Source organism: Pelmatolapia mariae, linkage group LG13, assembly GCF_036321145.2.
Source record: "Pelmatolapia mariae isolate MD_Pm_ZW linkage group LG13, Pm_UMD_F_2, whole genome shotgun sequence".
NCBI classification, from domain to species: domain Eukaryota; kingdom Metazoa; phylum Chordata; class Actinopteri; order Cichliformes; family Cichlidae; genus Pelmatolapia; species Pelmatolapia mariae.
The window spans coordinates 9,318,253-9,341,868 of NC_086238.1; the positions used below are offsets into that span (position 1 = coordinate 9,318,253).

General features: G+C 40.7%; 1 protein-coding gene across 1 annotated transcript in view; it reads left to right on the top strand.

Moving 5' to 3' along the window:
• lrmda (leucine rich melanocyte differentiation associated) overlaps window positions 1–23,616 on the top strand; it is a 203,676-nt gene that overhangs the window by 118,457 nt on the left and 61,603 nt on the right. Inside the window, exons 3-5 of the mRNA XM_063491721.1 lie at window positions 14,941–15,067; window positions 16,418–16,557; window positions 21,117–21,243. Coding sequence (XP_063347791.1) covers window positions 14,941–15,067; window positions 16,418–16,557; window positions 21,117–21,243 — 394 coding nt within the window. The remainder of the gene's footprint in view (window positions 1–14,940; window positions 15,068–16,417; window positions 16,558–21,116; window positions 21,244–23,616) is intronic.

The following is a 23,616-nucleotide window of genomic DNA, read 5'->3' on the forward strand; positions in this document are numbered from 1 at the left end:
GTGTGAGTTTGCTTACTGTTTCCAGTTTGCACTGTGAGGGATTATTTACTGTGTTGAATAAAGGCATGAAAGGTAGAGGTGTTTTTACGATGTTTAATTGGAGTCTGATTTTTTTTTTACTATTTTTGACTTAAATGAGCATCAGATGTCACAATGAAGGTTTCTTTTGGTACTTACTGTTCATCTAGCTAGCTATTATTATTATGTTAGCTTGTAATAGTTGGGACAGTCAGGTGTGCAGAGTGATGCTCAACAATAAAAGAGTATCCTCACAAGGAAGCAATTTGGTGATGTCAATCAGTGGTATCCTTTTTACAAAGTGAGGTCACCACAACCTCGTCACCATTGATACTAGCTCTGAGGGCTTTTACCAACTGCAGTATTCTCCTACAAGCTAGGTGTCACTCAGCAAAAACCTCCACATCACTGATTGTAGAGGAGCAAAAGAAATTGAAACAGAAATCAAAGAAATATTTTTCTCAGTAAAATCCCTTTTTTAGCCATTGGAGCATCTCCCTCTTAATAACCTGGGAATCACTGAGCTTCTGCACTGATGTGTCATTGAAATGGCGGTAAAATTCAACACAGTCATACACTTGTGTTTTCAACCCTGCTGAACCCATACGAGGTTCCTCTAGCAGATGTGATGTCACTTTTGACATGCAGCAAACGACGGCAATAATGGGGCCTCTAGGCAGTGCCTGACCGCAGGGCTTGTAGCACACTTACAATAATGATGCACAAGTACCCTGAATTCAAAGCTTCTGCTTCATGCACCATATTTGGCCTAATTCCCCATTAGGCCAAATCCATAATTGCTGCACCTTTATTGTACCTCGAAGGTGCCTTATGTAACCTCTGTAACACATTCAACACAAGTCATAATAATTCTTAAGTATATTAGTCTAATTGAGTTAATATGTTAGATAATGTTGTTAAGAGCTAACTCCCATTTGAATCTTGATATACTTTAGTATTTATATAATGTTTAGCATGATCTTAAACATGAATATTTAATCATCTTACTCACTTCTTCTAGTTGCACACACAATTAAGATTGTCCCCAGACTTAATTAGTAGTAGTGTTTAATCTTTTTGACATTGTTTTAGACGGGTGTTGTAATGAAGAATTCTTCTTTTCTTATCAACAGCATTACTGTTGCATACTTTATTGACTATAAGCAGACCAGATCATCACATTTATTCCTGTATATAATGGAGATGTATTAACCTTGCATAGTTTTTTTTGTTTCATATTGTGTGTTCTAGCATATTTTCATTAGAAGGATGTTGAGCTTTCCAGATTGGAAGAGCCCTCACTGATGGTAATGAAGGCTATTTCTGCAAATAACAGTAATTACACATCACCACTTTTGAAATGTGACAAAGCAGACAATGTTGCTTTTATTGAATACATTATGTTGACAGGCACTGCATCCTTTTCATTTATCTCCTCTTCGTTATGGCCCGAGTGAACGTGTAAAAACTGACAACTATGCTTATGCTCCATTTGTGTGTTCAGATATACTTTAAGGCATATTTTTTCGCATTAATACTTGGCCAAGTACATTTCTGACCTTAGCAGGAGGCGTGTATTTTTCAGGTGGTAGATCTCGTACTGTTGTTGAAGTGGCTTCACCACACAGGGATCAAAAATCTCCCCCGCCACCCTCCTCACATCCTGTGTCATTTCTAGCTGGGAAGTATTAATCTCATACAGAGTTTCAGACACCTCTTATCTAGCTGGCAGGTTGACATGTAAGGGGATATTTCGTCTTGATTCTAGCAATGAATGCAGCACACAGGCTATCACTTGGCCCACGCTGCATATGGAAGAGGAAAAATCACACCTTTCTCTCAGTGACTTCCATTTTCATTTGTGCTCTCTCCGCTCACTTTTTTCTGTCTCTTTTTCTCTCTTCTGGAAATTATCACCAGCCATGTCAGGAGCCCTGTCGAATGGAGGGGGAGAAATGTGTCACACTGCCTCTTAAGTTTCTGATTGTCTAAATGACACAGAATCTCATCATACAGCTGTCTCCCTTTTTGACACTACAATTACCCATAATTCCCTCTGTCATTCACTGTCTGAAGGTTAGTATTTTATATCTTGAACAGAGGGTGAGGACATTTACATTTGGAGGCTAGAATAAAAAGGGACTGAAGAAGCAAAGTTTTCCATGTACGGATTTAAAACATTTGTTATTTAAAGTGGTGTTGTTTTATGTTTTTTCAAAATTATTATTATTTTCAAAGGGTTTAGATTGACCATTAATTTGATCTGGCTTTGTTGGAAAGTTAAAATCCTAGAAAGCCACATTGTTCCTGGTTAAAACACATAAATTACCTCTGCCTATTATCGTAATAACTGTTAATGACCAAGCACCTTGTTTCAGCCCGTGCCATTAATCAGCTGCAGTCACCAAAATAATATTCCTTGATGCCACCCTTCAGACAGTGGGTGTAGTCTGTCCTCCTTGACAAAGTGTGCTCAGCGAAAATGGTCCATTATCATGCCACGTTTTACTCCATCATCTCTGATATTCTTATATGGTCTCTGGGTTAAACAGTACATCTTCCCATCCTTTTTACCCCATCCCTCGAGTAAAGTGTTCTTCAAAGGTATATATTTCATTGCGAGATGACAGCCTTGACACCATAATTGACCTGAGAGCTTCCATCTTACTCTTTTGAAATTCTCTGTTGTAATGTGTGTCAACTAGATAAAATGATTCCCATCTCCACCTTTCTGTGGATTTCCATTTGCAAAGACTGCTGACTGACTGACTGGCATAGCCTCCATTATAATCCCGTTTGAATGTCTGTGAGCCTGGAGTAGGGTGGTAGTGAGGGGCCTCCATTGTTTAAAATAGGTCCTCACACATAAGCCCTATACATTAGTAAAGCAGATAGAGCTTTTAGATGGGTTAAATAGTTTGCGATAATGTCTGGAGTTGATATTCTTAGCGAACAACGCTTTGGCCCGTCTGACAGACTGCCTAATCTGTCTGTCAATTTGTCATGGTTGCACGGAGGCAAAATTGGTTTTAGGTTTTCATTAAATTTGCTAATGACTCCCATAATGTTCATATTATTAAACTGGAAATTATCTGGAGAAGGAATGTAATGTGTAATGTGTATTTTCACCTTTGGGTCTTGTTTTATCTTACTGTTGCCACGTAGTTGTGCTTTACTGCAGGCTGAGAAGATACTTTTCATAGTTTTACGAACCAAATAAAAGAAGGTGTTTTCAAAGATACTGTTTTGTGTGAAGGTAAAGTTTTTCAAGCACTTGACTGGTTTCAAGCTCATTTAGTTTAAACATTCACCCTCATAATAAATGCTTCACTGTCTCTCTTCTTGTCTTTTGTTTTTAATATTTGTTGCATCTGTTGCTGTTCCTACGATCTACTATAAAACAGAAACGCCATGAAACGTTTCTTTTTTAGTGAAAAGACACGCACCTTTTCCTCCTCCTTAATTTTTGCTTCATTTTCACATGTGGCTATAAAAAGACATGCTATGTTTTCATATGCCATGTCATATTATTAAGTTTCACGCTTTGCTGCATGAACCCGAGACATATTTTCTGCTTCCCCTCTGGCTAATTGGGAGATTGTTAGGACTGTCTCTATCTAGTGCCTGATGCCCCCAAATGTGTCAATGTGCTGGTCTTCGGCTGCACGACTGCTCCTCATTTTCTGCGTGTTTTTCCGGAGCCGTTTGTTATTAGATTAGTTAACGCCGTATTGACAAACTGTGACGGAGCCGTGTGATCTTTCTCACCTCTGGTTACACCTTTTTTTCTTGTATCAATCAGAAATAATAATGAAAATAGGTTCTTTTAAGTAAGAGGTAAAACTTAAAGTGGTATCTTTCTTTTTTCTCTCTGTCTTTGTGGGACTTTCATGACAACAGTTTACTGTGTGTTGAACAAATGTGAGCCATGTGTTTATTTTCCCTTTTGTCCAGACTTACAAAGTAGAGGCGAGCTTTATGTGCTGGAGTAAAAAGGCTTCAGGAGAAGCGGCACTTTTCGGGGGTAAAGCTGGAAGGCTAAAACAAGCTTTAAAGAGGGTCCAGTCCTGCTCAGGTTCACTGGTAAGCCTGTTGGACATCCGGCTTTGTTCCTCTCATAGGCTCCTTATCAGTGGCCTGATGCGGTTGTCCCCTCGCATGTTCCTCTTGTATCTCAGCTGGGCCAATTCCATGGCCTGAGTGCACAAATTGAGCCATTTTGTCTCACTTTAAAACAAACTAGGACCTATTATGCGTGTGTGTGTGTGTGTGTGTGTGTGTGTACGTGTGTGCGTTTTTTCTTCATATCCCTCCTTGTCCCGTACGTTGGCCTTGGTATATATAGGTTGTCAATGCCCCCTGCTTTTCTCTGCTCTTAAGTTTGAAGCTCTAGCTTTGTGAGGGGTCAGTGTTTCCACTCCAGCAGTGTCAACTTCAATCTGGGGCGATTTGGTGTGAAATGTGTGCCATGGTGTGGGGGCTTGCAGGTCAAAGCCCCAGTAATTGATGTTGCTTATTCATCTGCTTTTCCTTGTCTACTCACACCACACCACAGCGGCCGTTTTTGTTTGTTTAAATTGTTTGAAGATTTACTGTAGGTCTTAGGTCTCTGAGAAGCATTCCCCTGCTGCACTTTGTCTGTGTTCCTACCTAGCAGGGGGTTCAGCACTAGGACACACAATGGTGGCTGCACAAAAGAGGCTTTCCCCAACACAAGGCCTGGAAGACATTGCATAGCATGACACTGAGCACTGGGGGACACACAATGGCGGAGGCACAAAGGAAGCTTCTTTTAAGACAGGACTCAGAGGACATCTAGCATGACAAGCAGGGCAGCTCTCACTGTAATTAGCCATGGAGCCAGTCTGGCCAATAGCCCTATGAGATCATTGAACTATCTGTAAACAGTATTGAGAAACAGAAAGAGAGGTAAGAAGGTTATTGACAGAATTTAGGTCATGTAGTGCAGAAAATCCAAGTAAAGCGAAGCAGTGTCAGTAGAAGCTCTTTGCATATAAGAGCTAAATCACCTTTATGCTTCTTTTGCCGTTACCTTTTGCGAAACGCACCTTTCTCGCTGCAGTGCAGGATGAAATGCTGGATGTGTTCAGCTACAAAGCGGAACACACTGATGGAGCCATGTTTAATCTGGCCCTGTAGCATGTCAGGCGGCTGCATGGGTGGTATGTCCTCCAGGGCCTTTGAAGAGGGGCGATTTAGAGAAGAGATTTGGATCATTACACAATAAAGAACACTTCATAAGTACTGAAGTGAGTTGGAGAAATGACGGTTAATGATGTTGACAGCAATTCACCTCTGCTGAATTACAGAAAGATTTGACTCAACTTGCCTTCTTTAATGAGCCTCACTCAGTAAAGGTAATGGGCCAGCGGTAAGACACAGAGAGAGGCGAGGTGAGGAGGGGAGACGGTGTGGAGAAAGGAGAGAGCGAGAGATTTTTCATTTCTTTTCTTTTTTTTTTCATCCTCGGAAAGTTGCATTGCTGAAGTTGTTTCCAGTGCGTGCACATGGACCACTACATCTTGTGTTTGAGGTGGTTTGCGTTACTTTGACATGTAAATGAAAGTCTACAAGCCCTTTGCCAAACAAGTTCACGCAACACCGATTAAGCTTATCAACTTCAGATAAATATCTCTGTGTTTTGCAATATGCCAGAGTAGTAAATCTGGTGCCTATGGCAACACTGGTAAAAATGTTTATGCCAGCTGACAATGATTAGTTTGCCAGAGGTGAAGAGTGGATCTGTGGAGTAGGCTACGGCAGTTAGGAGTAAGATGGAGCATATGGTGGAAAATCCGTATGGAGACAGTGTCTGTGTAGTTACACCCAGAGCCAAAAGGGGGAGGCTAAAAGTTCTGTGCTGTTAGTTTTTAAATACCTGCTCGCTTTTGCGAGATTACAAGTGTTTACTGTATATACAGCAAGCAAGTCTTTTAATGTGTGTGCGCTGATTTAAAATGTTCTGGTTTTTGGCAGATAATTAAACGTACACAGCGTGAAGTTTGTCGCAACCTTTTCGGAAAAAAGTGCCCATCATTTACTATGTTTTTGGTTCTTTTAAAAAAAAATGTGTGTGTTGTTTAATCTGTTTGTGCGTGGATCAAATTGACCCGTTTCCAGTGTCTCCGTCAGCAAGAAGGCTGATTTCGGCCTACAGCTCGTTTGCTATTTCTAATCTTGCATGTTTATGTGCAAAGTTATGACAAAAACATTAAATGACAGCGTGACAGTTGATTTGCCGTTACATTCCCCCCCACACCCCCCCACATCTGACTGTCATCCCATCAAAGTAGCATATCTGTCGGTATCTTTGAATGTCTCACGCTGAATGATAAATATGTACATCCAAACTGGGATTCGGTGCCAATTATGCATCGACAGCGATGTCACAGAGGATGTAACATTTAAATTAAAATGATGGCATTCCATTTCAGGCAGCCTTGTGCGGTGACATCTTCTATTATCTCTTTTTGTGGTGTAAGACAAGACAAAAAAAACACACACACACACACAACATTGACGAAAGAAAGAACTATCCCAAAGGTCAAATCAGTAACTTTTGTTGTTATTTATTTATATATTTTTTTCTTGTTAGTACACATCCATGTCAATCATGAAGCCTATTAATAGGTTTGAAGCCAAACCTACTCCTGGCTTTTATTGTTACTCAACTCAAGTCTTTAAAAACCTCACAGCTTCTAGTAAACAGAGCCGCAAGCTGCACTGAGAACACGTACTTATAATGATGAATTTTACAATAACACTATAATCCTGTCACATGTCGCATGGAACTGCAGAAAGCTCTGTATCACACAGAAGAAAAAACACACACACAAGGCTTGATACTTTAATTGGCAGGAATACTTGTCTAATTATCACTTTTCTGCTTGCTCTCCATGCTGAGATTATGTAATTATCTTTTTGAAACACTGTGCAACGACATTGCTTTTTGTGTGTGTGTGTGTGTGTGTGTGTGTGTGTGTGTGTGTGTGTGTGTGTGTGTGTGTGTGTGTGTGTCATTTCTGCGACGCTGCTGTACCTGACATTCAGCGAGCCACTTAATAATATGCTAGAAAGGCAGCTAATTATATCATAATAATGGCTTGATGAAAGCAATAAGGCAGGCAGGCGAATGAGTGAATGATAGCACTGTCGGACTGCTCAAGTTGAATCTTTATCTCAAATTATCAGAATCCCAGCAAACATAAAATTATTTAATCGCTAGCGTGTTTATTCAGGAAGCTGTAAGAATTTGGGGTTTTGGTATTTGTTATCATTATGCAAATCACAGCCTATGCTGAATAATATGTTTCTCTGCAACAAATTGAATCCCTTATCAAGTTAATTACTCCATGTTTTAGCCCCAGAAGCTAGGATATTCCAATTAAAGACTACACCTGTTCCATTTGTTAGATTTCTATTTGTTAATGTGTCATTACATGTTCTCCAGCAGAGCATAGTTTTGTACGAGGAGGGTGGGGGAACCACCACTTTAGACCCCTTACTGGGCTTCCAGATTTCATCCTGCTACTTCAAATCTTCTAGGCTGAATAGTGTTGTCTATTTGTGGGATTCTTTACAGAAAAGAGGCAGGAACACGGCTGACACACACATCCGCAAGACCCGGGGAGGGGGTAGATGGGTAATCTGACGGAGGGCAAGCCTGAGCACCAGCAGCGGCAGCATCAACAGCAGCCGTAGACTGCTTTCGAAACTTTTTAATTAGCACTAATTACCTTTGCAGGAAAATGTTGAGGCTTGAAAGGATTTGTGTCAGCAAGTGGGAGATCAAAGATTGTGGTGCTGTGCATTTTAATCTGAACACTGAGGGGTAATAGGGAGCTGTTTGTGTGTTCGAGAGAGGGTGAGAGGAGAAAAAGCATCCCAGGTGGTACTTGAGTAGTCTACCTCTGGTAATGCTGTCTACCAATCACACCACAGGTCCCGTCGCATTATAAAATTCACCGCTAATATAAAGAAATTAACTTTAGCCTTTCCTCTCTTTTTTTTTTTTTCTCGTTTTGCTTTATTGTTCAGTTGAATCACGACTTCTCCTCACTCTGTTCATTTTCTCCTTTATCTGCGTGCATGCGTTTCCTGAGCGGCAGTTTGCGCACATGCACGGGATTTTGCGTGCACCCCCTTTATCAGACTGACAGGCTTTTCATAGAGGTGGTTTTTAATGCATGCCTGGACATCACTCTGGCAGGGTCATCCATCAGACATCAAGACAACATCGATCATTTGCCATGAAGAGAGCGCGGGGTAGTGATTATTTGCTATTAGGTGGATGCTGAGGCATACAAATGGCTGGCAGTTGACAGTTGAACTCACTCTAACGTAATGCGGGATGGCTCCCCCTCTCAGGGAAATGTTGACAAGCACTGAGCCTGAACACTGTAATGACAGAGTGTACAGGCAGACACAGCACTGAGGGATTCTTCCTCACAAATCGCACCATCCATTATTTAATGTTATTTTTTTACAGCTTATTTTATTACAAGTTCATTTCCAGTTAATATTCCTTATATTTAAAATAAATGGATGTGTATTATTTTATTTAATAAAAATAATAATAAAATCAATGCTTATGGGAAATATAATTATTGTGGGAGGCTTTTTTAATGTTTTATGTACACACCAATATGTGAGCCAAATGCGGCATGCATGAGAGATTGCGTGTGCTTGTTTGTGCCGCATTGATGTCCTCACTGACTGCGATGCCATCAGTGAATTGATTTCCAGTTCCCGTTCACTGAGAAGGGAGGGTATTTGTCATGTGGATAGACAACTAATCTTTTAATACAAACATTCACAAGATGCATGGGCTGTGTTGTGAGCACAGTCCAGGTACTGTGAGGAGGGAGGTGCAGCGTGGGCTCTGATGATGTATTTTGCGCTTATGACGCAATTCACGGTGTACAATTTGTTGCTGCACACGAGGGAACACCTGTCCTTGTGTCAGCTCTCAATTTCAAATGGGCGACTCTCTTCTACCTCTCTATTAGGTCGTTGTTAGAGCTTAGACTTCATCCCGTGCCAAACTGGGGTCAAGCGAGGCTTATGAGGTTGGGCCAGACAGGAATGTCTGTCAAGCTCTTATCCCTCGGAAAAGGGCTGGTCCAGGGTCATTAATCAGCAAGGGGAGTCGGTGAGGCCAGGTGATGCTGACCTCAGTACAACGGTTTTGATTTTGTAGGCCCTGGGTCTTTGCATGTGTGCGTGCGTGAGAAGGTGTGTGCGAACTGACAGGATCACTCCCTGTCTGATTCACAGTGCTCTCAGCCCCTCTGCCAGCCCTAATGACATTGAGACAGAATATTAACCTCACACGCTCAGCGGGAATATCCACAGGGGTAGTCTATAACTCAGACACTGTTGGAACCACGGTGGTATTAGCAGCTTTAAAATTTCAGACAAATGCGCCATGGTGTAGACATTTACAACAACTGTATCTGCACTTCTCACTTAATAATCTCATGTAAAGCGAAGTAACGAGGGTTGATATTTAACATCTCTATCAAAAAAGAACTTTGATAATTATGTTTCACAGATTTCCGCTCTCTAAAAATATGTGTTTGTTTTAGCAAATGATGTAACCCTCGGTAAAGTTCACTCTATCATGCCACTATCAATTGACAGCTTTGTAGCTCCCGATGCTTTCACACACATATCAGGAGCAAGCATAGTGCAATATTCAAAACAGATTAAGAGTGAGCCCACATAAAGAAGAGATTTGCTGGCGGCGCCAAATGTACTCTAATGATTTGCATTGCCATTAATAGTAATTTGCAGCTGCCTGGGAGGAGACTTGTAATCCCCTTTCCATGTGTGAATTGACATGCATTCAAGGGAAGGCTACGTGTGTCCTGAATGTGTGATCTTTAAATGACTGCCACCTGAGGCCTTGCAATACAGAGAGAGAGGAGTGCCACACTGAGCAGTGACTGTCTGCATGTGAGCAAGACAGGGGTTGGCGAGAGCTTTGGGGGGGAGATAGAGACAGATAATGACAGCCTAATTCACCATCCCCATCAGAGGTGCGTGTGCAGAGCCACGTATAGACCATAAACTGTAGCTGGAGGGGAGAGCGCTGGAAGAGACCTGATCAGCGCAGTGTGGAGGTGGTAGGGGGGCTCGAGGGGTTGCAGGGCATTAATTTGCTTTACAGATAATGTCATCTTATTTATCATGAGCTAATCCCAGCACTGTTTTGATGCCTTATTTTTGGTATTTTAGGCTATTTACTCGTGTTTCCATTGCAGGCTGGAGTAACGAAATACAGCTATGCTGAACTAATGGAGACTTGTTGTATTAATAGGTTACATATTTCTTTCCCTACTGTCTGTATTTTCAAACCGCACCTTTTACGCTTTTTACACGTATACTAATATTAGCTCCGTGGATTCATCTGGTGTCATATAAGCTTTAGACTTTTGTATGAATATAAATCTCAAATGTCTCTAAAACTAGATAAAGCAAATCTATTCCTTCTCATTTTTTCATTGAAATAAATTTCTTTAATGTCAGTTATCAAGGAGGTGCAGTTATCTAATGAAATTTCAACATCTCTCTTGAAATAAGTGGATTTGTAATGCAAAGTGTTAGATAACACAATCAAAGTGGGAGATGTGGGAAAATGGGATTGTTTAGGAATATGGATATTTTTAAATTGCACATAAAGACTGACAGATATATTGCAGTATACAGAGTTGAAAGAACCATCAGGATATTTTTTGACTATTTAAGGCTGAATGGCTTTACGGCCTTCTTCCTTCATCTCTAGCCAACCCTCCTCCATTCACCTTTTCTTATTAAGTTTATTAAGGCCAGTCCACATGCCGGCTTTTTCAGGTCCAGTTCCTTTTACCATTCATTACAGTACCTTATCCTGGCAGGCAATCTGAAGTGTGCTCTGAATAGTCCATTATGCACATATGAGGGCCATCATGGCCACAGTATTGGTCAATTCATCAAACATTTATCTGTTGCCCTCTGAACAGTATGTCAGTATGCCTGTCACTCTGCAGCTCTTGCCCTCCATTTAGAATAGGTGTGCATTGCTTTTTTTTTTCTCGCACTGGTGCAACCTTTGAGGGGACATTGGCTCCTGAGCTGTGGACCGCAGCTGTGAGGGCTCTCAAGCTTTTCAAGGGATTTGTGTGTGCATGTATTTTAATATACATTAGACTCAGGAACTTTTAAGTACTGCAGTGCTAGCTGCAAGGATGTGACCTCTGATCTCTATTGCCATTTCAGTAATAAAGGAGGCTTTGAGGTTGTTTTACTTTATAGCTCTATAATGGCTTGGACAAACTCCATGTTTGACCTATCGTCTTCAGCCGACACAAGGAGGGAGACTGTGGAACACATGTAAAAGAGCCCGGGCTGCTGTTCTTCATTTTTCATGTGCTGCCTGAGGATATCCAACATGACACTAGTGCACACCATTGGCAGAAGTGACTGACATTTCAGCCAATAATGGTCGAGAGTTTTCTTCCCTCTGTTGTCAGCAGTGGTTTATCAATCACTATGTCTGCATCAGTATTAGTGTATTGATCTGGCAAAGCTGCTCTCTGGGTCAGTGTCTCCTCTCCAGTGTCCTTGTCTGCGCTCCCTGTGCCGAGCTTCCTCTGCTCCAGCTAAATATTGCTATGTCTCTCCTCTGTGTTCAATAGGCTGGATCTTTGCGGATAATGGAGGTTTCAGCACATACATGCGCTACTTGTGTAAGCTCGAGAGCACACACTTATGCACACGGGGCTGTATGATGTATGATGGTGGGCTTACACAGGCTAAGTGGTAGTCAAAGCGTACAGACAGCCTGTGTGAAGTATTAGCTCTGACAATGAGGCTGATCATAATTATCTTAACAAGGAGAGGATTCATCGCCTCACCTCGTTAAAGCTACCGCCTTTCTCTCCCTCTCTCTCGCTCGCTCACTCTCTTTTTCTAGGTAATAGGTTTTTTGGTTGTTGTTGTTTTTTTTTTTTTTTTTATTGTAGCTTTTCTAAATTTGTGATGGTGAAATGGTAAATTATTTTTGGGAGTAATTCACTTCCATAAAATTCTTTATTCTATTTAATTATTATGTTTATTCTTAAAAAAAATATTACACTTACCTTTTTGATAATTAATTATACTATTAAAATAATGGGATCTGTCATACTAGCAGGTGTATGAAACATTTAAAGCAAAATGTTTGGTGTGTGTGTGTGTATATTTCACTGTACAATTTTAGCATTTTGCCTGTGCTTGCCATTTACCACATCTCTGGGTTTAGTCAGTTAGTCTCATTAGTCTTGTTAACAGCAAACCCTATCCCTTTTCTTAAGGGGGTAAAGTACTTTTACTGCAGTGCCTAAACTTTGTTTTCAGAGCCACACATTAAAACAAGAAAGCTTATAAAAAGTAATGAAACCAGCTATGGAAGTTTGCAGAGGGAGCAAAGAAAGCTGGAGAGTATTAGAAGTTCAATCCCTTGCACTGTAGCTAATGCTGGATGGGACTCTGTGGCTCTCCCCTGGCTGTGAATTTAACTGATTAAATCAGCCAGTGCACGCAGTAGTGGTGACATGAAAACAACAATTAATAAGGCTCCCTCCTGAGCCATGCGGCTCTCTTTAACCGAGCAGCTAATAACATAACCCACAGGACTGCAGCCCATCATACACACACACACACAACCACACACATATGCAGGTTTCAGTAGTTTGTTAGCAAGCTTTGTTCACAGTGAATTAAATAATGGTTATCCAGTGTGGTATACCTATACTTAAACAAAGATTATATGCAGCGTTTAATTGCATTTTGTACTGAAATCCTGCCAGGACAAATACAATAAAAGTGCAAAATAAATGTATTAATTGCATTCCCATTTTTAGGCTTTAGAGCCAGTAGCCTAGCCACAAGTAGCATACAGTGTATATGTTACTACTACTTGTGGATTTTCATAAGCAGTACTGGCATATGGACAAATCCCAGCACAGCAGATGACACAAAATGTACTCAAAAGGAACAGAAAAGTTAACTTATTGTCACTACATTGGAAGTGTTTACTTGTATTCTCTGTTGAGCTAACTATACTGTAGCTTTTTTATGCCTTTATAAATGAAAAGTATCATTGTGGGAAAAAAATACAAGCAACCAGAAAATGTCATAAAACTGGCACATCTCACCGTTCATCCATCTTGCCAGCGCATTAATCAGACCTGATAAGACGTTGTCAGCTAGCGGCTTTCCCAGCACGCTGGCTAGGTGCTGTCAGTTGTTGTGGGTGTCGAGTGTGTGTGTGTGTGTGTGTGTGTGTGTGTGTGTGTGTGTGTGTGTGTGTGTGTGTGTGTGTGTGTGTGTGTGTGTGTGTGCAAAATGTTGATGTCTTTAAAACGAGTCTGCCTCACTCGCAAGTCAACAATGAATTTGCTGATTTATTGTTTTCCACTCGAGAAGGTAGTTGCAACATTTTTGCTTTGTACATCAAAGCTGCTGGCAGTATGTCTGCTGCCAGCGTCTACAGTACTTCTCGGATCAGGGACTATGCCTCGGTGGACCTCGGATGGTGGGTGGGGAAAAGTGAATGAGAAACTGAACAGGCTAATTAAAAGTGTGTAATTAAAGTGCACATATGGGAACTGAGTTACCAATTAGTTGTAAAAGTTAAAATCTTGATAGGATCTTAGATTTATACTACAGCCTGTCCTTGCCTTTTCATTATCTTTTTCCGTAATCTATTCTGTACATTATACATTGTTTCCATATTGCACACTGCTTCATGCTTTCCATATGCATGTTGTCACAAGAGTTGTGTGCGCTAGGCAGCTCATGACACTAGGCAGATACAGAGAGGAGCAATAGTTCATGCTGCAGTTATTTAGACATCGGTGAACCTTGAGTTTGTCATGTAGAGATGTGACATTGCTCACTTGGATTTATATTTATATAACTGCATTTTCAAATCCATCTGCTTTTACTTTTACCAGAAAACATCTTATCTGTTTAGTGTAGAGCTTGGAAAGAATGATTAGTGCAAATGTACTTAATATTCAGAAATTCCACATTTAATGAAAATGTGAGCGGTGAATAAGAGATCTTGAGAGTTACCGTGTCTGTGTTTTGTCAGATTTAGATATCAATAAAGCCACCCAGGACACTTTAACATGCAGGGCTAATAGTGCGAGGGATTAGACAGCACACGCATTACCTTTGTGCAGCTTCTATGGCTTGAACTTTGCAGCGCCCTAACACCGGCCCTACGTCATTTTTATGCCTGTGTGAATGTGTGCGAGACGGACAGAGAGGAAAAGGAGTTGAGATGACCCTTCACCTTCCTTTGCACTGCGTCATAAAAAGAAACGGAAAGGCAAAATGAATCCTTTAGGAGGAAAAGAAAATAGTCCTTTGATGTTAAAATCCCGACACTAACCCCTATCATGGCACAGTTGCAAAAAAAAAGTTTCCCTTCCATTCCATCTGTGATTGCAAGTGTATTCCAGTTCCTCTGTGAAAATGATGGATGACAAGTTAAATTTGTGTCTGGGGAGTGAAGGTGAACTGTGACAGAGTGATTTGTCTTGGGAATGGAGGGTTAGGGTCAGGCGAAACTGGGTGCCTCAAGGCACAAGACATTGACAAATTCATCCTGCCCGCTGCATTTCTGAAGCCTTTTGTTTTGAATCCTGGCTACTCACAAGTGACCCCCATCCCTCATCCTGCCAGCCGCTGAAGGATGCCTCACCATGCCAGGGGAGCTCAGCACCACTAATTCTTGTCATTCACTTCCCTGACAGGCCCAGACCCATACTCTCTTGGTGCATGAAAGAGAGCTGAAATATTTATTTCTTCACAATAACAGCTTACCAGATTTAAAGCCATAACAGTTTTCCTGCTTCCTTATCATTGCAGGTCACTGGCAGGCCTCAAAATGTTCACTGAGCTGGAAGAGCTGATCGTCGACAACAATCTGCTTGGAAATGACCTCCAGTTGCCCAGGTTACCCAACCTCCACACCCTGACGCTCAACAAGAACCACATATCCTTTCAAGGCCGTTGCTCAGTCTCTGATTTGCATTTTCCAACGCAGACATAATTTACAGGCCTCAGTGTCGGCATCAGCAGTTGATTTCATATTAATTGTTGTGTCACTGCCTTCCTGTATTGTCTCAAAAAGCCACTTTGTTATGCCACGGCTTTGCAGGAAGCACTGGGTGTTGCAAAAGAGTGTACAAGAAGTTGGCTGTCGCAGAGCTTTACACTGGACTAGTTTTTGAACCACAGGGACCTCTAGTGGAATCCGTTTTAACTGTCAACATAGCTTTTTTTCTATTTTAAAAAAGAATAAAAAAAGTAGCAAATTAAAACCAGATCCAATGAGTGAGACATTATATTTGTGAAATATAGCTGGTTGATTTGTTTCTTTTTTCCTTTAGCTTTAATTTGCACTAATGTATTTGCATCAGCTTTAATATTGTATTGCACCGTTTTCCTCACTGCTATGGAATTGTCCTGGTATTATTTGTCACTTAATGATCACATTTTGGCCTCATTTATTCTAACCATCTTGCGTTCTACTTGCCACCCAACGTAAACATGTTAAAAACCAGAGCTCTGCACAGCCAACCTAAATTTAAGACACACTGCGAAGCTGTTTATGATCAGTCAGAGAAGTGTGAACTTCCCCTCCAAGCTTCAGAACAGCTTTAGCAATGTGTCCTGTTTTTCTCTGGTTACGCAGATCCTACTGGGTAACGATGCTTACTCTTTCTCTCGCACATACACACACACACTTCCAGAGTCAACATTAAAACTGGGACTCCTTGAAGTGTGCATCTGGGACTGTGCGCTGAGTTTGGTTGTGAAGTGGTCGGCACATGCTAATAGGCCAATTATGTACATCCTGTCGTGGCACGGTGCCATTTTAAAGCTCGAGCACTGCATTAGTGCAGTTGTATTTTGACACTTTGGGGCTCAATTTTCCAAGTGAATGTATTAGTGATGAATGTGCCTGCTTAGGGGCTGTTTGTTTTTTCCACGTTTCGCAAAAGTTTTCCACGGCACAGCTCTGAGAAGCACGGACTGTTGAAACCACAGGGCATCCATCATTTTGTCACTGTTCTGCACCCGGCCACCTAGGAAATGAGAGCGATCAAGAGAAAGAGAGAGAGCAGGAGCCAAATTGTGTCACTACTATATGCCAAAGCCTGCACCTTAAATTGCCCCTCTGTCTGCCCAGTCTCACAAAGCCACTGACTAGCCTCTTTGAGCACCTCAGTAAATTTGACAGTGATGTGTTTTTGTGGAGCCAGGCCTGGGAGGGGCTGTGCGGGTAGTAAATGCTAATGTAATTAACAGCACGAGGTCCTTGACATCCGCCCTTTGACACCTGACTGATATCGAGGCCTTGCTGGAACACTTGGCTGATGTGACCCCATCACTCGAGTACCTAAGCCTGCTGGGAAATGAGGCCTGTCCTAACCAGCTGGTCAGCCCGGATAAGGACGAGGACGACTACCAGCGATACAGGTCTGTTGATGTTATGTATCGATCTTGTATAAGGAAGATCATTATGTGTTTAGATTTTTAGATACTCAACTATTCAGAATGATAGCTTTTTATAAATAATGTCTTTGGAGATGTTCCTTTTTTTAAACAAACAGCTCCTGCAGTTCATAAGCAGACTGCGGATTCAACCACATCACTCTAAAAGCTTTGTCAACTGGCCCCTCTACACTCCAGTTTGCAAAATGGATTTCATGTGTGACTAGTCACCACCACAAATGAGTGTTTACTACCCTGCCTTACCAGAGCAGATGATGCATTAAACATCAAGCCAGGCCTCAAGCCATGCAATATGACCACCATTTGTCAGGGTCCTTTACATGAAATGCGATAAAAGGCGAAAAGCATACTCTCTTTTGTCTGTTTTAGCCCTAAGTGCTTGTTTCTGACTCTGTGTTGCCTATTAATCATTTACCACCCATGCCTTTCTTGAATAATCTTTCTTCTCTCTTTTTGTCTCCCTTTCTCTTCCCCCCCACCACCACCGCCGCCACCACCCATCGCTCTCACTTTCCCTCCCCTCCTCCCCCCTTTTCCCCCTTCTTCTCGCATCCTTATCTTACTGGTAAGGAAAGCTGTTCTGTTTTGACTGACAACGTCTATGGTCCTGTAATGTAATATTCATAATGTGTCACATAGTAAAACATCAATTTGAGCGTGATGCAGATTTCATGTCTGACAAGGTTAGGCTGTATGCAGGTCGTGACAGCACTGGCCTTGGGCAATAAATACCCAGCCCAATGCCTCAGGAGCTTTTGGTCTCTCAAGTGAAATACCCTGGTGTGCTGCATCGGTGCCCCAATTAGTGCAGTGACATAGAAATACACTGTTCGCACAGCATTGTGTAGTCTGCACGGGAGTTTAAATAGCGTTCTTTTCTTAGGCGACTGTACAAATGCTCAGTGGCCATTTGTAGTACTACAATAACAAGAGTTCAGTTCTCTAATATTATACGTAAATAGTGGGAAATGGTTATTCAGCACAGGACTCCTCAGAGTAACTTTGGTTTAAAATGTTCTTGCAGTATAATTCTCTTTAAAATATTTCTAATGTACTTGTAATCTCTTACATTATGAGACGTCATCAATTTTTCCAATTTCTCCGGTGTGTCTGATCAAAGAGATGCTAATGATTTCTTTTCTTTTCCTTCACCCAAGACATTACTGAGTGTAATGATTGTTTGGAAGCACTTGTGTTAATATTCTTTCAAATAATTTCAGCTAACAATTAAAATGAACTTTCCTGATGTGCTAATAAACACAGCTAAACAAACGGGTATAAAATGTTTGTTTTGGTGTAACTGGAATTTAACTTGTTGTAAACTTTATTCAATCTGGAGAATAAAGTTTGCAACAAGTAAATGAAGGATAACTTGGGTTTTACGAATTTCAGACAATCATTAGAATTTAAGGAATTCTCTAACAGACTTCCCCTTGAATTTAATGCACTTATTAATGCTGCCATTGTAAATATTAATAGTTTTAATTATTTGACTTTTATTACATGTGTGTTATTGCGTCCCACGCTGCCTTAGAAAAAAGTAAATTGCACTGTTGTTAGTCTCACTGTTAGAACCAGATATACTTCAAAGGGTGTCAGAAGCCATATTTTGGTATTGTCAAAGTATACAGTAGCTACTCTTTTTCTCTTTCACTAGTCAACATATCCCAACCCTCCACCACAACCAAGCCCAACCCTCCACTCTACCCCCTCTGTCTCTCTCGCTTTCTTATCCTCCCTCTGTGGTTGAGTTGAATCATTAATATCCCCACTGGCTGACAGAGCCTTGTCATCTGCTCTGACCCTGTGATGGTAGGTTACCTATGGAGAATAACCTCTCTACATGTCTCCCAAGGGCATCTTCACATTTCATCATGAAAATGCCCTGAACAAAGTCTTTCTACATGGAGGGAGACACTGGATTGGGAAGGGGCCTCTTGGATTTGAGTGGTGGAGCTCTCACCAGCAAAGGAGCTCTTTTTTAGTAGCTAGGCCTCATTTCTAGAAACATTATTTGATTTATTCTCAGCTATAATAATCCTGGGCAACGTGCTTACTTTATTTTAGGAAAAAAGAAAAAATCCAAGTCCAAGAATCCCATTTGAATCTTGGGTATCTGTCATTAATATATTTCAAATCGGTTTAAATTGATGGCAGAAGAGAGAAGCAAACTTTTTGGACGTCAAAAATATCATGCACAGAAGAGTTAGACCAGCTGTTGAAAACACTCTCCCCTCTAAAGGCATGCTTTCTATTGTCTCCAATACCACAAGAACTGCCATTGTTACTTACTCATTGTTCTAGTCTGGCACACTATTAAAAAATCAAATACAGTTTTAATTCAATGTTTTTTAAGTCCTTTTTACCTGGTCTTACCAATGGTTTATCAGCAGGTGCGTAGTGTCATTTAGGGTTGTCACTATACTACAGTTTTGTACTTTTCAATACAACATACAGCAGTGTAACAAAGACAGTATTTTTAAGTTAGTGCTTGCTTCTGGTGACTTGACACTGTGTTTTGGTGTCAAATAGCATTGTAAAATATTCTTTCTGTTTAGACATAAATGATTGGTTCATCCTAAGAAATCGATACTTCCTAGAGCAGGACTGACAAAGTTTGCTGCCAGGCTCCCAGATTCACTTTATTGTTTTATTATTAGGGATAGCTGCTAGCTACTTTTTTAATGCTACCATTAGCAATATAGCAATGATAGCATTTCATGATAACATCAGTCGCAGTTAAGGGTAAATGTTATAGTTTAATGGCTGACAGGAATGTGCACACTGTTCAGGTTAAAATTTAGGTTGACAGTTAGTGTTGTGAGCATCAACTTTTTTAGCTATTTGCAACAATGCTGTGTGAAGTTGTGTGTGTGCTAGATCCCCCGGGCCTCGTACTGGTCCGTGAGTCGTTTGGTACCGGGCCGCGAGAGTTGAGGCTCAGGTGTGAAATGTATGGTTTTCAGGGGTTTTATCGGTTTTCAGCGTTATTTTGTTATCGTTTTTATCGTTAACTCGGTTTTCCTGGGTCTTTTCACGTGTGTTATGAATAAATCTTCTTTTTTTCGGTACCGGTACTAGTTTTATTTTGTTGTATTTATCCCGACACCTTAAAGGCCGGTCCGTGAAAATATTGTCGGGCATAAACCGGTCCATGGCGCAAAAAAGGTTGGGGACCGCTGTGCTAGAGGATCCAAAGACTGCACAGGAGGTAATTTGTATATTTAAAAAAAGAATAAAAAAATGCAAACGAACACTTTTGGCTGTTAAATTATTCACAAGGGTTTTATTATTTACAAGGGTTCATTCCATATGTTTGATTTGGCAAATGTGAAAGCTCATTATTGCCACTTAAAAATAACAGGCAGATCTAAGTTAAAAATTTTACTTATCAAAGTTTCAAGTTGAGCATTTTACATTTTTGACTTATCTTAGAGTATGATGAAGTTCAAATTTATTTGAATTTATTTGAATAAGTTATTAATTCAAAAAAACTGAAATTTCTCAATTTGAAGTTATGAAAGTCAAGATTTTGACATGCTAACCTAAAATTTTGACTTACAGATGACAATTAGTTTGATGATCAATTAGTAAGTCAATATAGGTGTTTTTGTTTGTTTGTTTGTTTGTTTGTTTTTACAAACCTTGTGTCAAGGCTTGAAGATTTTTCATATAGAAGCGTATATTTGATCATGTCACAGGAAAGATGAAAAGTGATCATACATTTAGAAATGCTGTGTTTCTATTGATGATAATTTAAATGTTTGTCTGTTTGCTTTGCTTTGTTTTTTTCCAGACTGTTTTAAATGTTTTTTTCCTTAATTTTGCACAAACATATTTTATATTCCGTGTCAGTCTAAATGTAATCCCCGTCCTTATTATCCTCAGGTGTTGAAAACTTTACACAGGCTTTGCAATCTCCCTTCATCGCCATCACCATCATCAATTTGTCACGGCTCTCTGCACACAGGTCTTGTCTTTGGACATATCCCCCGTCCTTTCTCACCCTCCACTTAGGTGCTGTATGCGTGTCCTTTTTAGCTACCAGCTTACCCCTGACATACCGGTTCCTCTATTCCTGCCTGCCAGTGAAAGGATCTGTTGTCATCTGTGTATTCCAACCATTATCTTTTGACGTTTCTCTCCCTCCCAATGAAAGACAGTGTGTCTGAAAGCTTAGAGAGATATCTGTGATGCTTGCAGAATGACAGCTCCAGCAGACGGGTTGTATCTTCTTTCATGCTATTTATATGTCATACTTTTTCTTATCAGCTTTGAAGGTTATTACATACAAGAAAATATCACCATTAAATCTGCATCACTATTAAATCTGAGTAAACATGGCTTCTTTTCAACTTTTGTTGATGCCTGCATTTACATATTAGAATTTGTGTCAGTTTGATTAGTGTATCACGGTTTACACACTTCCTCAGATAGTCTGTCTCTTTGTCAAGAATAGACCTACAAGGAGGCCTTTTATGGCAACAGTATGTTAATACTCAGTTTTTCCTGTCTCATTACAGGTACTTTGTTCTGTACAAGTTGCCACAGCTGAAGTTTCTGGACACCAGGAAAGTAACCAAAAGAGAAGTGATGGAGGCGCAGGAAAGGGGCGCATTCATGAAAGTGGTCAAGCCTAAGCCGGAAGCTGTAAGTTATGTCTTTTAGTTTTTACACTGTTTTAAGTAGCAGAACCTCTAAAGAACTGAATGGGTTTGTCACTTTGTTCCCTTTCCTATTCTCTTCCTTTATCCTTCTTTTCTTCCTTTGCGTGCTTGACTGTCACTCATCCTTTACAGAGGTCCTAGAACTGTGGCCCTTTGAAAACAGTCGGTGTCTCCCAAGGCCTAGAGTGTGCATGCGTGTTGCATGTGAGTGTGTGTGATTATGGCCTGACCTGATTTCGTATGCATGAGCCCAGATCAAAGACGACGGGCGGCTGTCCGGCCACACTTGTGTTTCCAAGTGTGACGTGGCTGGAGATTGGAGTGACAGCTCATGTACATGCTGCTCGCAATCACTTAATTATCTCAAGTCAGTGCATTCATTCATCCTTGTCTTGTTTGGGACCCCAATGAATAAATACAGTATAAGAAGGTTTGCCCCTTTTACTTCAATCCCCTCGTCTTGCTCATTTTGTAATGCACTATAAATGATCATCTTTTGTCCACATTTGATTTCCTGTAACTGTAAGATCATGAAATATTTACTGCTGGGATCAGCTTAGCTTTGTCATTTCAATGCTCTGGGGCTCCGACAGTCAGCCTGGGAGGTAAAAATGGATCCAGAGAAGGCATTCGGTGATAAATCAGAAGCATGTGAGTCAATGTCGGGTTTAAAAGTGCACGAGAAAAACAAAATATTTATTGATTCAGACAATGAGCTAAGATAGTGTACTCTTTTAGTGTCAGATCATGCTACTCTTTGTTCTTGATTCTTCATGCAAGTGGCAAGTGAGATAGCAAAACACTAAAATAATTTAACCTCCGTCTGCCATGTTTGGTAGATAGAGAAGAGTGGAATGAAAACACTGCTCATCCACTTTATATAAAAAGAAAATGGGGACCTCTACAATGCTTTTTGGCAGGATAAAGTCACTTTTAAGATTTTATTTACATAGCCTGTCAGTGAAAAAGAAATGTTTGCTTTTGTCGCCACAGCCCTAGATGAAAGGAAAGATAATCACTGATTCGGGCTGACATGATGTGTGTGTTTTTGTGTCTTTGCGTCTTTGAACCTGCTGTATATGATTATTTATTCCCTATGCAAAGTAAAAGGTTACAGCTTTGATGAAAACGCGTCTACCGAACATTTCGCACAGTATTTTGTGCGCCTGATCGTACTCTTGTTGTACTATGTACACTTCCCTATTAGCAGTGTTGGACTGCTAATGAAGAGCATTTTTGCCTGGACATATCCTGTGTGGAGGATGTCACGGCAGCATTTCCATAACATTTGTTTTGAGTTAGATGAGACGTGATGTGTCAACTACCGCAGACTTGATGAGCCATGAGTACCTCCCGGCTTTAATTGTCCGCATCATCAGAGTGATTGTAAGCTGACCGATAGTGCGGGCCACCAATTAGTGAAACGTCTGCAACAGAACAGGAGATTGGGAAGAGATGATGGCATAATTAGATATTTGTGTTTTCTTTTATGTCTGGTACAGCAGGGTGTTGCTCATAGCACTGGCTCGTGGTACAGTGTCTGCCATTAGTTTCATTACAAAGAATGATAATTAGATGTCTCGCTGTCACTAACACTACCATTCGAGTCTCAATTAGTGCAAGTGGGGGGGTGGGGGGATATCACTGATTCGGGGGTTTTGGAGGGTGGGGGGGCTCTGTGTTCATTTATTATTTATATGAAACTATATGACAACTATTCTCCATATTGTTAAGAGTAAACTGAAACCTTAATAACAGCAGCAACTGCAGCAGATTTACAGTGATACGTGCCCGCTTTTGACAGCACAAATTTAAGGAAAAGCCCCTTTCATTCTCACTGCATCACGTACAGTATGTATTGGAATAGTTAATGGGCTGGCTTTGAAAGAGACAGCGGTGAACTTTCGAGACCTCACTTGAGTCATATCAGAGTGGAATATGACCACAATTTAAACTCCTTTTCAGTCATGCCATTTTGGCCTGGCACAGAGGATTGCCACATGTTTCTGATAAAGCAGTTATGGTCTTTAGCACAATATGAACACCATAACTTTTCATACATTCCCAGTGTTTTCCCTATTGCCTAAATCACAACCAGACATTAAAGAGCTATTTTTTTGTAAAGAGAGGCAGACACATGCAAAAGCCTGTAATGAGATTTGCAAGTGCAGAATTATTAAAGGAAAAAAGGTGTAGGTTTTAGAAAGGCGTTAAAGAACCAAGCGTTTGTTGTGAAGATGCACAAAGTCTGACACACAGGAAATAAACTCACATTTGGGCATTTGTTTAATTGTCACTGGGTCGTTAAAATGCATTTCTGATTTTAAAGGATAATAAGCAGTTGGGCATGAATTGG